Source organism: Durio zibethinus, chromosome 11 (assembly GCF_047325235.1).
Source record: "Durio zibethinus cultivar Kanyao isolate XHJ-2024 chromosome 11, ASM4732523v1, whole genome shotgun sequence".
NCBI lineage: Eukaryota > Viridiplantae > Streptophyta > Magnoliopsida > Malvales > Malvaceae > Durio > Durio zibethinus.
The window spans coordinates 1,195,035-1,209,851 of NC_143172.1; the positions used below are offsets into that span (position 1 = coordinate 1,195,035).

Sequence of the window (14,817 nt, forward strand, 5' to 3'; positions counted from 1 at the left end):
AAAACATAAATAGTTGAGACAATAATTCCCTATTTGGTAAACTTATTTACTGAAATTGTAACAAAGATGAAAAAAAAGTATCAATAAGAAAGCAAAGGTGAGAAATAGGTGAGTGAAGAATCTGAAGAATTAATTATGGGGAATGGCAGCTACCGAATGCATCCAAAATTAAAGAAATTGGGCTTTCCCAAAAACATTAGTCCAATTGAAAAACGAATTGGGCTTACCAAAACATTAAAGTCCAAACTGAAAAAAGGAGGAAAAAGTTGTTAAGGGCCCAACCGGGTTTGAACTGGCGACCTCAAATTGAAAAAAAGGATTGGGCTACACATAAAACATTAAAGTCCAAAGCGTTGGGCTTAGGAAAAAACATTTAAGCCCAAACTGAAAGAAGAGGTAAAATATAAAGGGCCCAACCGGGTTCGAACCGGAGACCTCTTGATCTGCAGTCAAATGCTCTGCCACTGAGCTATGGACCCTTCCGTTTTGGGAGGCACATAAAGAGAGTACTTATAGTATTTATTTGGCCGATCAAGTAAAACAGGGAAAAGAGGCAAATGTTAACGAAAGGATAGGTCATTAAGATATCAGATGAATTTGTGAGGATGTCAGTGAATCAAAGATTAGAATGGCATGTTTCATCTCAAACTCTGTTATGTTCCCGCAGGGTTGCAGAAGAAGCCCTTACAACTTATTTGGTTGGAACATAGGCAAGAACAGAAATGCTGATCTTAAGCCACAGCCCAAGTACCATGACACTGATATTCCTTTCTCTCCTTCTCTGGTTGATAGAACATTCTTAAGAGGTACTCTCTTACGCCCATGCATCATTATGTTTCAAGAATGAACTTTCTAAGCAGACAACAAGCATAAACTGATAAAATCAAGCTCTTAAGATATTACCTTTTCCTAGGATTGCAAAAGTAGTTAGTAAAATGCAATTATGTATAGTTGTGAACTTGTCATATGTTTATGATCAGGTAGGGAACTAAAATGTTGCTACAAGGCTACTATTGATGGATTTAGCGCGACGAATTTTCATGACTGTTGTGATTTCAAGGGACCCTGTGTTATAATTGGATACACAGACAAGTCCTTCAAGTTTGGTGCATTTAACCCTGAAGGCTATAGGAGTACAGATGATTACTATGATACATTTGATGCATTCCTCTTCTACTGGACTGACAATGAGGAAACTGATCCTATTATACTGCCGAAAATAGGGGGCAGTGGTGCAGCACTTTTTGATTATGCTCGAGGAGGTCCCCAGTTCGGGGCTGATGGATTGCTCATTGGACCTCCCCTGGCACCAGTTATGGGCGGATTTGCAGGGCCTGACACTAATTCCGGCATTGGAGACTTGAGGCAAGCCAAGTCTAGATTGGGATTATCATATGCTAAGAGGAAGGATGGTAAGGAATCCCTATTTGGGGACCAGTCCAAGACTTGCCTCGAGGAAGTGCAAGTTTTTTGCAGTCCTCAAATTGCTAGCTTATACTAATCTTAGTAAGGACTTGTAAATTCTAGTTCCTTTTAGTATATATCTCTTGCATTGATGAAAAATCCTTTTAGTATTTTTATTTAAAGATGATTATTTCAGCTCTAGAAGTAGTTAAAGACATGTAATTTTAATTATTTTAGGTAAGACCCACCAGTGTTAGAGACCTTCTCTAAATACAAGTTTCATGTAACTATTTCAAATTGTGGAAACCTCCCATAGGGGGAAAAGGATACCAAAATTGTTACTTTCTTAAAGTTCATGACCACTTAACTCAGTGGTGGAGTTCTTTTTGGGACTTCATTTTCATTTCTTAGGAGTGGGAGCTTATTGTTAAAAGTGATTTTTCATGAACCACAAGTGTTGATTTGGTGATGAAACTAGGAAAAAAGGCCACACGCTTACCCAAGGGCCAAGCAACAACTGAAGCAATAGGGGGTGAGAGAATCTAATTTTAGAGAATATTTACTTTCTGTTGCATTATAAGAGTTTAGGGATATTAGTCCTTTTAAGAAATCATTCTCAAAGTTGTGTTATTGTTGTTTCTATACCGATATTCTTAACAAAGTGAAGAGAGGATGGGGAACAAATTGTTTTAAAACTTAATGGATGGCACCTTTTGGTAGTCCTCATTGAGTTTGGTTTGGCTTCACTCTTCAGTGCCCCACTTTGAGTTTATCTTTTGTTGTTAATGTTTGTTTTACTTTCAGGATTCACTGCCAAATTTCATTTCATGTTAACAAGGTACTTTTCAGTAATTAGTAGATTCCTATGGAAGAAATGAATCCTGATTTTGTTCTGTAGTTGAAAGAAACAAAAAAATTGAAACCAGAGATGAGGCAGGAAATGTAAATGTTGATGTCAATATTTCAATTACTGTTCATTTTATATTTAATCACTATCATGGATCATAAAAGCAAAAGTAATTTTTTCTTGTTTTATTCTGTGAAATTATCATTAAGGTAGTTTAGAAGAATATCAAAAAGAGGAAAAAGTTGAAGTTCAGACAATAAATTTAGTCATATAGCTCGCACTAAATGGCCCTTCGCCATCAGTAGAGATTACTAGCTTCTTTTGGCAATTGCTTCAACTGTATTATTGCTTGAAGTACCAAATTGGAAGATAATCATTGTATAAACGAGGCTATAAACTAGTCCATAGTGACATTTCTTGACTTTCTTTCAGAATCTGCCAAGCCAACCCTGACAAATAAATGTTCAGAGCATACTGAAAAATCATATCGCCTAGGCCTCCAAAATGTGATTAATGCAATTGAACTGTTAGCAAACTCAGTCCAGATCAAGTACCCCGCTGAATTGATAGAATGCCTACCAAAAGTTGAAAGGACTGTTAGCCTCTTGATAGAAATGGCTTGGGACATTTGACTAAAGTGCACTCCGAACTTTAAATCTTTGACAAATTTTGTATTTTTTAAAAGTTAATTGTAAATAAATTGAATATGAACCAATAAATATATATTTATATTTATTCATAATTTTTAAAAATATTTATATTTAATTTATGTTTGTTAAAAAAATTATAAGTTATTTATATTCGATTTATATTTATTCAATTAAGTTAAATAAATTTATTTGTAAACATAATCGTAAACATTAAACGAATATGTTCACGAATATATATAAATAAATACATTCATTAACAATAAATAAATTATAATCAAATAAATTTAAATAAATAAATTTTAAATGAATATAAATGAAATTAAAAAATCATAAACGAATCTCAAAATAAAATTATTATAAAAATTAAAAATATAATTTTATTAATATTATTATAAACGAATAGTATACGAATAATAAATGAATAAATTTTAAATGATTCGTAAATAAATTTATTCGTAAATATAAATAAATAAATAAATAAATATTTATATTTAATTTATTTAATAAATAAATGTACAAATAATATTTAAAATTATTTATTAAATTTAATAAATGAATATAAATGATCCGATATACTTATGTTAACAAAGAATTCATTCAAAGCTTATTCACTTACACCTCTACAAATGATTTGACAGCGAGAGAGTGAAGTTGACAACTCTGCTTGATGATTAAAGTTGAAAAAAGAAGTAAAATCTTCCCCGTTCAAACATTGACCGATATGCCGAATAATTTGCCCTTCACTTGATTTTTTTGTTTAAAGTGTTCATTTAGCATTTGTAGAAGATTCATAAGTGCAGGCATTCCCATAAATGTTATCAGCAAACATGCAATTTCAGCACCTGGAAATTAGAATATACATAAGTTTATTTTATTTCATAAGACCATGTAGGAAAAATAGTTCAGTTGCCATTAAACCAACTCCACGTGCAACTGTTAAAGTGATTACCATCAGGGGATCATTTTTGTATCAAAAAACATAAACTAGAAACTGATTAAAACAGATACTTAGCTGCAGCCATTGCAGCCTTCCTTACAAACATAACTAAGACACAGCAACCTTAATGGAACCTCATAGCAGTGAAGGGGTTGTGCTTCTTATTTATTACTCCAAGAACCAACATAAAAAGGCGTTGTCTTAGAGACCTCTTCTAGATAAGACAAACTAGGTACTGTCATACATCGGTCATACGGATAAGGACCCCGTACATCACAATCACCAAATTTTTATGCTTGCAACCAAAGACCATCATCACATTCCCCCAAATTCCTACCTCCACTACCTTGCCTGCAAATTGGAGCTTGGCCCAAAGTTTCATGCCCTTCATTAGAAAAGAAGAGCTACCATCATCTTTCCTTCCTTTTTCAGAAAGGGTTCAGATAGTTAAATGAACCAGTCTGGTCATAGCCTTCATTGCCATAGAAGTCCATGTAATCAGCATGGCCTGAGTAAGGTGACAAGCAGCCAAAGCGACTGAGATCATCTACATGTTCAAGTTCCCCAAAATTTGAGTACGATGAACTAGGGGAGAAATCAGTCTGTTCATATTGCTGCCACATGGTCAGTGAGCTTGGAAACTCATACTGTGGAAAGTATTGAGCAGCTGTTTCACAAATTTGTGGATAATCCTGCCATAAGCCAATGGGGAATTGTCAGAGAAACCTAAAGAAACCCTAATAACTGAATCTGCAAGTTATTTTCTTTCTTCAGAACGAGCTTACCTTTGAAGAATCAACAATTAGATCAGGTGAGACCCAAAAGCTGGCAGGATCGGAACCCAGAGAAACAGGTGGTTGCACTTGTGTGACTTCGTAAGGATAAGGAGAAGTAATAGGACTTGAATAACGACTCTCGTTGTTAGGGTAACTTGTTTGACACGAAATGTCACCGGAAGTACTCAAAGGCTCGTTGCAGATCCTTGTTGAGGGAAGTTCCACATTGGTTGAACTGCTTCCAGCCCTCTTGGCTTTTGGTTCTCCATGCTCATCACTCGCCTTCTGTTCGTTCCTTTTCACAACACGGCACAAGGCAAAAGCACCCTGAAGAGTATAAAAAATAATTGGTTACATAATTGTTTTGACGAATCAAAATGCAAAGACAAAGGATTATATATTCACCTGATTAGTTGATCCTTGAGAAGGCTCATCAGAGAGCCGATACTCATGCATAACCCAATCAGTTCGATCTCCTAAAGGCGCACGTCCCCGGTAGAAAACTAGGGTCTTACGGTAGCCAGTCACAGCAGATTGACACACTACTTTCCTGTCTTTTCCTGTAGCTTTCCAATAGCCAGCCTTGGTGGCTCGGTTTGTTCTCGAGCCATTAGGGTACTTTCGATCCCTGGGACAGAAAAAGAACCATTCCAAATCTCGCTTTGGAAGGAACGACTTCTCTGCAAAGCAATTCGGATTTTTTTTTTTTCATTTTTAAATTCTCGATCAAAGCAATTAAAATGACAGGACCAATTAGGCAATGCATCTGATCTAGTTAGTGCTTTTATTTGCATGTTTTCATTGTAAACAAAAAGGAAATCCGATTGAACGGGCCTTTAGTTAAGAAGAAAAAAAAGTTACAGGTCCCATGGGAATAAAGAACTGCAAAAAAAAAAAAAAACACCAAACTACACAAAACAAACAAAAAAGTGCTTTTCCAAATCTAAAAGCAATTCATGTTCACATTAACCTGAACCTGAAACTTCCTTCTATCACCTGAAATCATACCAATCCTATCTACTCTGAACGTTAAATAAAAAAATGCGCAGAGGAGTACCTGGCAACTCCCAAGGATCAAACTTGTACAAATCGATCACAGGAATCACTTCAAGCTCAATTTCAAGTCCTTCAGTTTTTCTTGTCAGGTAATATCCTACCAATTCCTCATCAGTCGGATGGAACCGAAAACCTGGTGGCAGCGATGCCCCTCCCATTTTCTCAGTCCCTAATTTGCTTAACTCTTCTCTTGTACGATAGTTTAGAAATTTTAAGGAAATGAAAGAACAGATTGGCAAAAAAAGAAGGGAAACAGAACAGAAAACAGAATTAGAGCAGAACAGAAGCAGAGTCAAGAAAGTTAAGAACTTTGCTGCTAAGTGCCAAGGCTGTATCTATTAAAAATCTGGAAAATCCAAAAGTAAAAGCTTTTATCAACACTAGATTTTTTGTCAAGAACCGAGTACAATTTCCACAGAATGCACCCGGTGAATGGCAGAATCATTGTCTTTGAAATGTGTTCTTCTCCAGTGAAACTAGTACACCCCTACCCACCCCCTCAAAAAATTTTATCCCAAAATGAAGTTAGATTGAACAAGAACTTAGATTACAACCAATACCCAGAAACCAAAACAGATTCAACTCTGCACTTAGCTTGTTAATTCAACCAAAAAAAAAAACTAATTAGAACTTCCAAAATTGGAACCTAACCATTCAAAAACTCTGGTTAAATTGGAAAATTTGAATGGGAATAGAGCCTGGAATTGTACCCCTAAAAGCAAAAGTTATCTTTTAGTATGAATTATGATAAAGTTGACAAGAGAAGTAAGCTGGGAAGAAGAGAATTTGAGTAGAGTAAAAATGGAGGTATGGGGGATGTCTAATATATAGTGCTTAGAGACGGCACCAGTCCAAAAAAAAACACCGAAAGTGCAGAGATTGCTTGTCTGAAGCTTACCGCGAAATTCCACAAGCTTGGCCCCATGGCCCCCACCTATAATGAACTTAGTTCACACCTAACCAGTTACTTCCCGCCAAAATAATTTAAGAACGGTGCATAATTTTTAGGCTTTTTTTTTTTTTTCATCTTTTGTGAGTAAAATGAGAAAATTGCCTGGAGATAATAGGCTTTGAGGTAACGTTTGTAATAACGTACGAAACACGCGAATATGAAATGAATACGATTGATTATAATTTTATTTTTTATAAAAACGTTTTTAAATGATCAAATTTTTTTAATTTGATTGTAAATCAAATTGCATTTTAACCTTTTAAAACAAACCCTATCTATAATCAAACTTTTTTTTACAATGATTTAATTCTGGGGCACAATAAGAAAGAATTATATATCAAATCATGCCATTGAAGCATAAAATTCAAAAATGCAAAATTTTAAAGGTTTAAGAATCAAAAAAATTTTCAACGATTGATACTTCATTTGAATACGTAGTAATATAGATTTTTATCACTTTATGAGCATCATTTGATTGTTGAATTTTATAAATTGAATTATATAAAATTCAAAGATAGGAATCGCTTCCACCACGCGTCACAAGACCCTAAATTTATGTTTAATGGATGCATGATATAAGTGCTTAGCGAAGGAATGCCGCCATAAGAATTGAAGAAATAATTGGAGAATCCCCATGGCAGAGTAGTCAAAGGAAAGAAGGCTTTGATTGGGGAATTTGGGTTTTCATGGCCATGTCCTACTGGCCTAAGCTTCTTCCATGTCATCTTGAGTCAGACAAAACACTTTTCCTTTCTTTTATGTGGTTGATTATGTCATGTAGACATTTTCACCTGGCCCACTTCTGAAAAACAACACTCCCAAAAGTGCTTACCAAGTTTCTCTAACTTTTTGGAATGTCCAAACACACCTTAGTGGAAGCGCAGCTCTCTTTTGATTACCCATAGAATTGTAATTTGTAAATAGCAGTAAAGCACTAACTTAAAATTCCCATTTTAGTGGGGACAACCGACAAATTCCTTTTTTCATTGAAATTCTTAAAATTGGTGTTAATACCATTAAATTAATAACTCAATAAATTCAATGTTTAGCAAAGAAACTAAGCAAGTGGTTGATGAAACTCATTGGTTCCACATTAATATAAGGGAAAAAGAGATATTAAAGCCTTGCTTTAAGGCTCAAGTAGTTGTATGGTTAAGTATATCTTCTCTAGATTTTGAGATTATGTATTGTTTAATATGGGAACTGCTTAGTGGGACTTCTAGATTTTCACATTGAGGGAAAAGGGTGAAAAGAAACAAAGCTGAGTTCTTTTTTTTTTTTTTTGTTTTACTTGAAGGAGTGTTTATTGATTTTATGGGGAAGAAATAGGGATTAATTGGGAAAGAAAGCATGGGGAATTCTTACAATTACTAACAAATAAGATTTAAAGGGATTAATTATATATATAAGAGATTTTAAGGATTAATATGTTATTACTTACCATTTTTACAATTGAGTCGAATTGATTTTTTAAAAAATACGATTAAGATATTCTAAACTTTGTTTAGATTTAATTTTTTTTTTCATGGTCATTAGATTTGAACAAAGCACTAATGAGCTTAACTTATTAATAATATTTGGGCTTAGATTTAAAACCCTACCGTTAAAGAAAATATATTAGCAAGCAATTGAAGCTAGTGGAATTTTCTATCTAGATGACACATTTTCAGCCTAAAAAAGGTCTTTACCTGTTAATCAAACTTTGTCTCATGATATTGGATTCAAAATATTTCTTGAAATTTCTGTTTCACTTTTACTGATGATTGAACAATTTGTCTGTTGTAAACTTGAACTTAAGTACTTTGTTTTTTTCTTTGGTTCAAAAGAATAAGTATGTAATTTTAGAAGGAAAAGACAAAGAATTAGGTTAATCTTTCACTTTACAGTTTGGTGCAGGCAATAAAAGGTTACTTTGTTACTCGCAATGATGAGCAAAACCAAAACAGCCCACCCCAAAGAGTAGAGTTGTAAGTTAAGAATATTCACAATTCACTTCGTCAACTGATCATCATTTATTATTATTACAATTAAAGATTCAATGTTCCTAATTTATAGCACCATTTATCTTATAAGACCAAATCAAGGTTATATATATATATATATATATATATGCAGTCCAATAAATGATAAATGCTTCAAAATTTCAAGAATATAATCTTTGTATAAATCCACAATTACATCGTCACATTATTAATTTTTGAAAAGTTAAAAAAAAAAAAAGGTGAAAAAGAATCAACCCATAATTTTTCAATTACTAAATCAAATGTTCATAATTGATATATGTACCGAGATAATAAGGAAAATGTTGATAAAATTAAAAAAAAAAAAGGAAAAGTAAATCTCTGAGTGTTTGAAAAGGAAGGGAGAGAGCCTAGAAAACAAAGATGGAGGGAAAGAGTCTTTTTCCTGTTTTGAGTTTTGATTTGTAAGTGCACTCACAATTCATGCCTCCCCCCAAAAAAGGTTAAACCACACTTTTCTTCTTTTTCTTATAATTTCCAAAATAATATAGTTAAGGGCTTTTCTTCTTGTTAAGTTCACTTTAAGAGCTTGCTTTCTTTTCATCACCTTGTCTTATTCAAAATTTAAAATAATTTTGCTCTAAACTATCTCTTTAATAAAGACTTAAGAAATTATAATAGAAGAACTTGTGTTTTTTAAGCAGCTGGAGTAGGTACCTGTGTATAGATATAAAAAATTTTAATATTAAGATTTTTTTAAATTCAAGAGAAGAAAAGGAAAAAAACCCAAGAATTCATTGCAAAATTTGTGGCCATAAATTAACTATAAAGCTAAATTGACGCAAAAGAAAAGAAGTTACTATTGAAGTCTAATTGCTGAGGTGGTTTACAACAATGGAACAAGGTCTAGTGTGAAATGAATTAACCAAAGAAAAGAAAAACAAAAAGAGATGGTCATGGTCGTGTTGTTAGTGAATGACAACTGAATGAAAATTGGAAGAAATAATAAGGGAGAGAAATAATTGGTTCTTTTCTTGGGAATTTGGAAAGTGAGAAGACTTGCCCTTTGTCGTTGTTTATCTTCTGCTTTCGGCCCCTTTGTTTGTCCAATTTGCTAGCCCCTTCTCTCAAAAATCAACGCTTCATTTATTAACATGAGCTGCCACTGCCTTCGTCTTTGAGCAACGGAAAGAAAAGATTGAAAGAGAGTAGTCAAAGATGTGGCAATATCCTCCCCGATATTGTTCCCCAAAGCAAATGAGTTTGGACGACTTTGCTTAATGAAAACAAGATCCCAACCATGTCGTGTTGTGTTCATTTCCTGTTGTAGTCATCACGCCAGCCATTAATATATGGCGATAGTTCCCAATATTGGGATGTGAAATTCACGTTTATATGACAGATTTTTAGTATTGAATTTGATTTGATGATTCAATATCATTAAAACATGAAATGACGTGCAAATGATGTATAACAAATCGAGATTTGAGTTGGCATTGAGTTTTTAATGCTCACCAAACTAAGAACTTTCAAATCAGTAATGTTTTCGGTCTGATTAAGTCTTATTAAATGGATGGATTTTGTTTAAGATTATAATGAATAAATGAGCCACCAAGCTTGCATCATGAAAAGGAGATGTGACTAATTTCTTTCCCATGGAAGTGGGATGAGATTGTGGGAAATCTCAGCCATGGAAAGGAAAAAAGAAAAAGCATCATATAGTAACACTGCACCAACCCAATTATGGACTCATTGAGTGAGAGCCAAGGTAAAGTGATGTGGAATCCGTTTGGCTGCATGTATCAAAGTACTTGGGGTCTTGTAATAAATTCATCATTTGGAAAAACAAATAGAAAGGGCAGCCTCCAAACCCTATTCCCCATTTTGGCAAATAAGACAAACGAGTCAACTTTTGAAACCCTTTCAACTCAAATCATAATCTCTCACAATTATCAATAATGTATCCTTTAATCATCATTTGTATTTTAGAGATTTATCTTTGACTATGAACTGTGAAAAAAACACAGACACACACTGAGGATTCATGTACCAGACATGTTGCAACATGAAAGCAGTAATTTAACTGTCAGCCAAATCGCCAAATCTTGACCATTAAATCAACTATTAGGAGTTAGAATGTAAGAAGATTTGGTTTTGGATTTAGTGTTTCTTGTTTCTTAGTCAACAAATCATATTGCAGACAAAGTTTGTTTTGGTCAAATATAGAGTACCATAGGAAAGGGCTAAAGCAGACAAGATGATATACTTTACTCAAGTGGAAGGATTTTGATTTGAAATATGAATTGTTCTACCATTTTTCCCTTTGTTTATTGCTAAAATCTAATCATCATGATATTAACGAGTTTCTGCCTCGTGTTTTCTGGTGCCAAATTTTATGGATTCAACTTTTAGGTAAGGTATCTCATTTCATATTGTTCTTGATAGATAACCCAATTAAGTATCATTTTTTAGTTAATGCACAAAGAAGTAAACTTCTTTAATTTCTGAAAAAATAAATATGAATCATTGATCTCAACTCTCAACTTATGAGGCTTGTATCATTGAAATTAGCAGATGACCAACTGATAAAAATAGAAAAAAGTTAGCAGGAGAATATATAAGTTGCTATGCATAGAAAACAAAATAATTTATTTAATTATATTATATATATATTTGTACAAAAAAATCGAAGCCAAAAATCTTTACTTTGCCAGGAATTCCTCTCTTGAGTAAGTTATTTAAGTTAAACTTTAAATTTTAATTTGCATTCTATATATAATATGCATGAATATTGAAAAAAATAAAAAAAAAAGTTTAATGTTTTTGAATTAAGATCCATGCTTGATTAATAATTTTAAAAATCTAACTTAGTTTTTGTTAAACAATATAAGAGAAAATAGTAAGAATGTTATTTGCTTTTTAAATTTAAGTGAAGTACCTAAAAATACCTCCATAGAATAATATTTTTTGTTTATAAAAAACCGAAATCTTCACAAAAAAAAAAAAAAGAGATAATAAAATTAAAATTCAAATCCATGTGTCTTTCTTAAATTTTCATCATCATTGAACCTTCCTTCGTATAGTAATTTACATTCTATTAGGACTCAATTTTCTTGGTTTTGCCTTTGCACTGCTTCGATTTCTTTTTTTTTAATCAAATTTAAAAAGATTTTTATTAAGGAGTTCAACGTTGAGAAACTCCAGTAAATTGCAATTTCACTGAAACAAATTGTGCACCTTGTGCAATTTTATTAGAAAAGGGGGGCGAAACTACAATTTTTTTATTTTCTGTCGGTCTAACTTAAAATATACAAATTTTCTGGTCCAAAAAGCCACAGGTCTCAGCCGCTCATCAATGGCTGCCTTAGCATTCACTCACCAAAATCTTCTTCAATTTACTCCGATATTGACGCCTCCAAAACCAAAACTCAAACCCAAAAGAACCAAAACCAAACTCTCTATCCAAACAATTACGGCTGTACCACAAGCTTCTTTTACTGACCAGTATGTTCTCCAATTAGCTGACGCATTAGAAGACTCTCTCCCTTCTTCTCCTTCTTCTTTGCCTCTTCAAAAGCTTAGAGACAATTCGTCGGTAACCCTTCTTTCAACCCAATGGCCCTCCCGAAAAGAAGAGTCTTTTCGTTTCACAGATACGTCTTTTATCAAGAATTCAGATAAAAAGCCAATTTCACACCCACCAAAATCCCTAACTTTTTTGGATGTTTCGAGAGATACCCAGTTTAAAAGTTTTGATTTTGTTGATGGGTTTCTTGTGGATTCTTCATTTGATTCATCAAAGTTGCCTGACGGGGTTTATGTAGGTAGCTTGTTAAAGTTATCTTCAGAGGGAATTCTTAACAGGGTGTGTGAATTTTTAGGTGATTTTGAATGGGGTGATTTGTTTTGGTCTGTTAATGGATTGGGGGCTCCTGATTTGATGGTTGTTTATGTGCCCGAGGGGTGCAGAGTTGAGAATCCTATTTATTTGAAGTACACTTCAGTTGAGGGAGGTGATGAGGGGTCCAAAAAGATGCCACTTTCCAATCCGAGAGTGTTTGTGTTGGTTGAGAAAGGAGGGGAAGTGGGGATAGTTGAGGAGTTTGCTGGTAAAGAAGGAAGTGAGTGTTATTGGACTAATTCAGTCTTGGAGATGGTGATTAGAGAAGGAGGAAAGGTTAGGCATTCTTATGTGCAAAAACAATCTTTGAGTGCCGCTCATATCAAGTGGACTTCAGTCCGGCAGGTAAATTTCGTGTTATTGCTCAAATTGATTTGTTGTTTTATTGTGAAGTTGATGTGTAACTTGTTAGTTCAGTGAATAGCTTTATATATGCTTGTATAGTGGTCAGTTGATCTTTATGCAGGAATTACTATTTAGGCATATGGTTGAAATTTTGTTTAAGAGAATAACAAAAAAAGGTGGTAATGCAGTAGAACACCACTGTTGAAACTCAAGTCTAATCTCTTGAATAATGACTAAACATCCAGTTAATTTCCTTTTTCAGTTTAGGGGCTTCCTGAAGATTCTAACTTTGTTTCCTTTGTCTATGTGGAGTTTAAAAGGAAATTTATGTCTTCAAAAGGGTGAACTTGGCTTAGGGGGATGGAGGATGGGTAGTTGGGTGGAGATTAAAATCGAGGTCATGGTGTTCACCTCTTCAACCCTCCATAAATTTGTATCATATGGTGTGTATTGGTATCTTTTATCAGACAGAGTTACTTGCTTGGATCAAATAATGATACAACTCATCCTTTGAATAAATAAAAAACTGATTTAAATATCACATGTAAAGATGAATAAACTTTGCAAATTTGTTATAAACACTCAATGCCTAACGTATAAATGGAGAGGGAGATAGATAAAGAAAGAGGGGCTAATTTTGGAAATAGACAGAGAGAAGACTGATCAAATCCTTGGAAAGGTCATTTGGATCGTATTTTTCCTTGTTGTAAACCTCATAGCCAAGTACTTGTGGCCCTATATCCCATCTCAATTGCCGTTCACAATTGATTCCTTAACATAATGTGCAACAAGTCTGCCACCCATATATCAGTTCCTAAAGCCTCTTTTGCTGTTATGTAAATTGAATTTAAATATATGTTTGCAACTTACCTGTCAACGGTATATTGATAAACTTACTGCCGGTGTGTAGGAATCAACTAGTACCTATGAGCTTGTGGAGGTAAGCACTGGTGGAAAATTGAGCAGGCATAATGTCCATGTCCAGCAATTGGGCTCTGATACAGTAACTGAGTTAACAACATTTCATTTGTGTGTTGTTGATCAAACCCAAGATCTACACAGTAGAATAGTTTTGGACCATCCACGAGGTTATTCTCAACAACTGCACAAATGTATCGTGGCTCATTCATCTGGGCAAGCAGTTTTTGATGGAAATGTAAAGGTCAACAGGTAATTCTGTTGTGCTTCATTATTTATACTTCTCATTGTTGCTTAGAATACATGCATATATGAGGAACTATTATCCATTAATGATCTCCAAATCTCCATAGAGTGAGTTTTTTGGGAAGGGTTCACTTGTTATAGTTATGCTAATAGATATGCCATAAGTTACCAATTTTAGGCTGATGAAAAAGCTAAGAAATCCATTTGCTTTTTCTTGTTTGTTGCCAATTGTTTTACTCTGGATAGTGCCTGAAACAATAGAGTTGCTATTTACTAAAAGAAGGTGGGTATTTATATTTCTTTGATCTCATTTACTTGTTATCTTCTGCAGATATGCACAACAGACAGATGCAGGGCAACTAACAAGGAGCCTTCTTCTTGAGCCTCGAGCGACTGTAAATGTCAAACCCAATCTCCAAATCATGGCTGATGATGTAAAGTGCTCTCATGGAGCTGCAATAAGTGACCTGGAAGACAGCCAACTTTTCTACTTTCAAGCACGTGGGATTGACTTGGAAACTGCTAGAAAGGCACTCGTTGTTTCATTTGGGGCTGAGGTTATTGACAGGCTACCGTATTCTTTTGTCCAGAAGCAAGTAAAAGATCATGTGAAAGAATTGCTTGAATCCACGAGAAAAGGCCCTTCATAGTCATCGATAACTGATGGTTTATGTGTCTAATTATGAGTAACTATCAATTTTTCAAATAATCGTCCCTCCATTCAAGCAAATTTTGTTCTTGTTTGGAATAGAGAGGATTTTAGCTCTACTATCAAATAAAAAGTTATTGCTTAATTGGTTATGTTGTTGAGAAAAATTTATATA

The 14,817-nt window shown here is 33.9% G+C and overlaps 3 protein-coding genes and 1 non-coding gene across 4 annotated transcripts; 2 read left to right on the forward strand and 2 right to left on the reverse strand.

The window, feature by feature from the left end:
• Window positions 1-407: 407 nt before the first annotated feature.
• On the reverse strand, window positions 408-479 carry TRNAC-GCA (transfer RNA cysteine (anticodon GCA)). The gene has a single exon. It is a non-coding gene; the product is annotated as a tRNA-Cys (tRNA).
• An 82-nt stretch (window positions 480-561) lies between these two features.
• Window positions 562-1,753, forward strand: LOC111291320 (uncharacterized). The gene is made up of 2 exons (XM_022882990.2): window positions 562-806; window positions 981-1,753. Exons 1-2 carry the CDS (start codon window positions 629-631, stop codon window positions 1,499-1,501), a joined length of 699 nt encoding a protein of 232 aa, XP_022738725.2. The 5' UTR covers window positions 562-628; the 3' UTR covers window positions 1,502-1,753.
• Window positions 1,754-3,750: 1,997 nt separating this feature from the next.
• LOC111291318 (NAC domain-containing protein 71-like) lies at window positions 3,751-6,467 on the reverse strand. The gene is made up of 4 exons (XM_022882989.2): window positions 5,672-6,467; window positions 5,020-5,294; window positions 4,624-4,941; window positions 3,751-4,530 (listed from the first exon to the last, which is right to left on the reverse strand). The coding sequence occupies exons 1-4, from the start codon at window positions 5,826-5,828 to the stop codon at window positions 4,267-4,269; spliced, it is 1,014 nt and encodes a 337-aa protein (XP_022738724.1). The 5' UTR covers window positions 5,829-6,467; the 3' UTR covers window positions 3,751-4,266.
• Window positions 6,468-11,905: 5,438 nt separating this feature from the next.
• LOC111289591 (protein ABCI7, chloroplastic-like) lies at window positions 11,906-14,787 on the forward strand. Its single transcript, XM_022880750.2, has 3 exons — window positions 11,906-12,829; window positions 13,740-13,999; window positions 14,325-14,787. The coding sequence occupies exons 1-3, from the start codon at window positions 11,939-11,941 to the stop codon at window positions 14,641-14,643; spliced, it is 1,470 nt and encodes a 489-aa protein (XP_022736485.2). The 5' UTR covers window positions 11,906-11,938; the 3' UTR covers window positions 14,644-14,787.
• The last annotated feature ends 30 nt before the right edge of the window (window positions 14,788-14,817 follow it).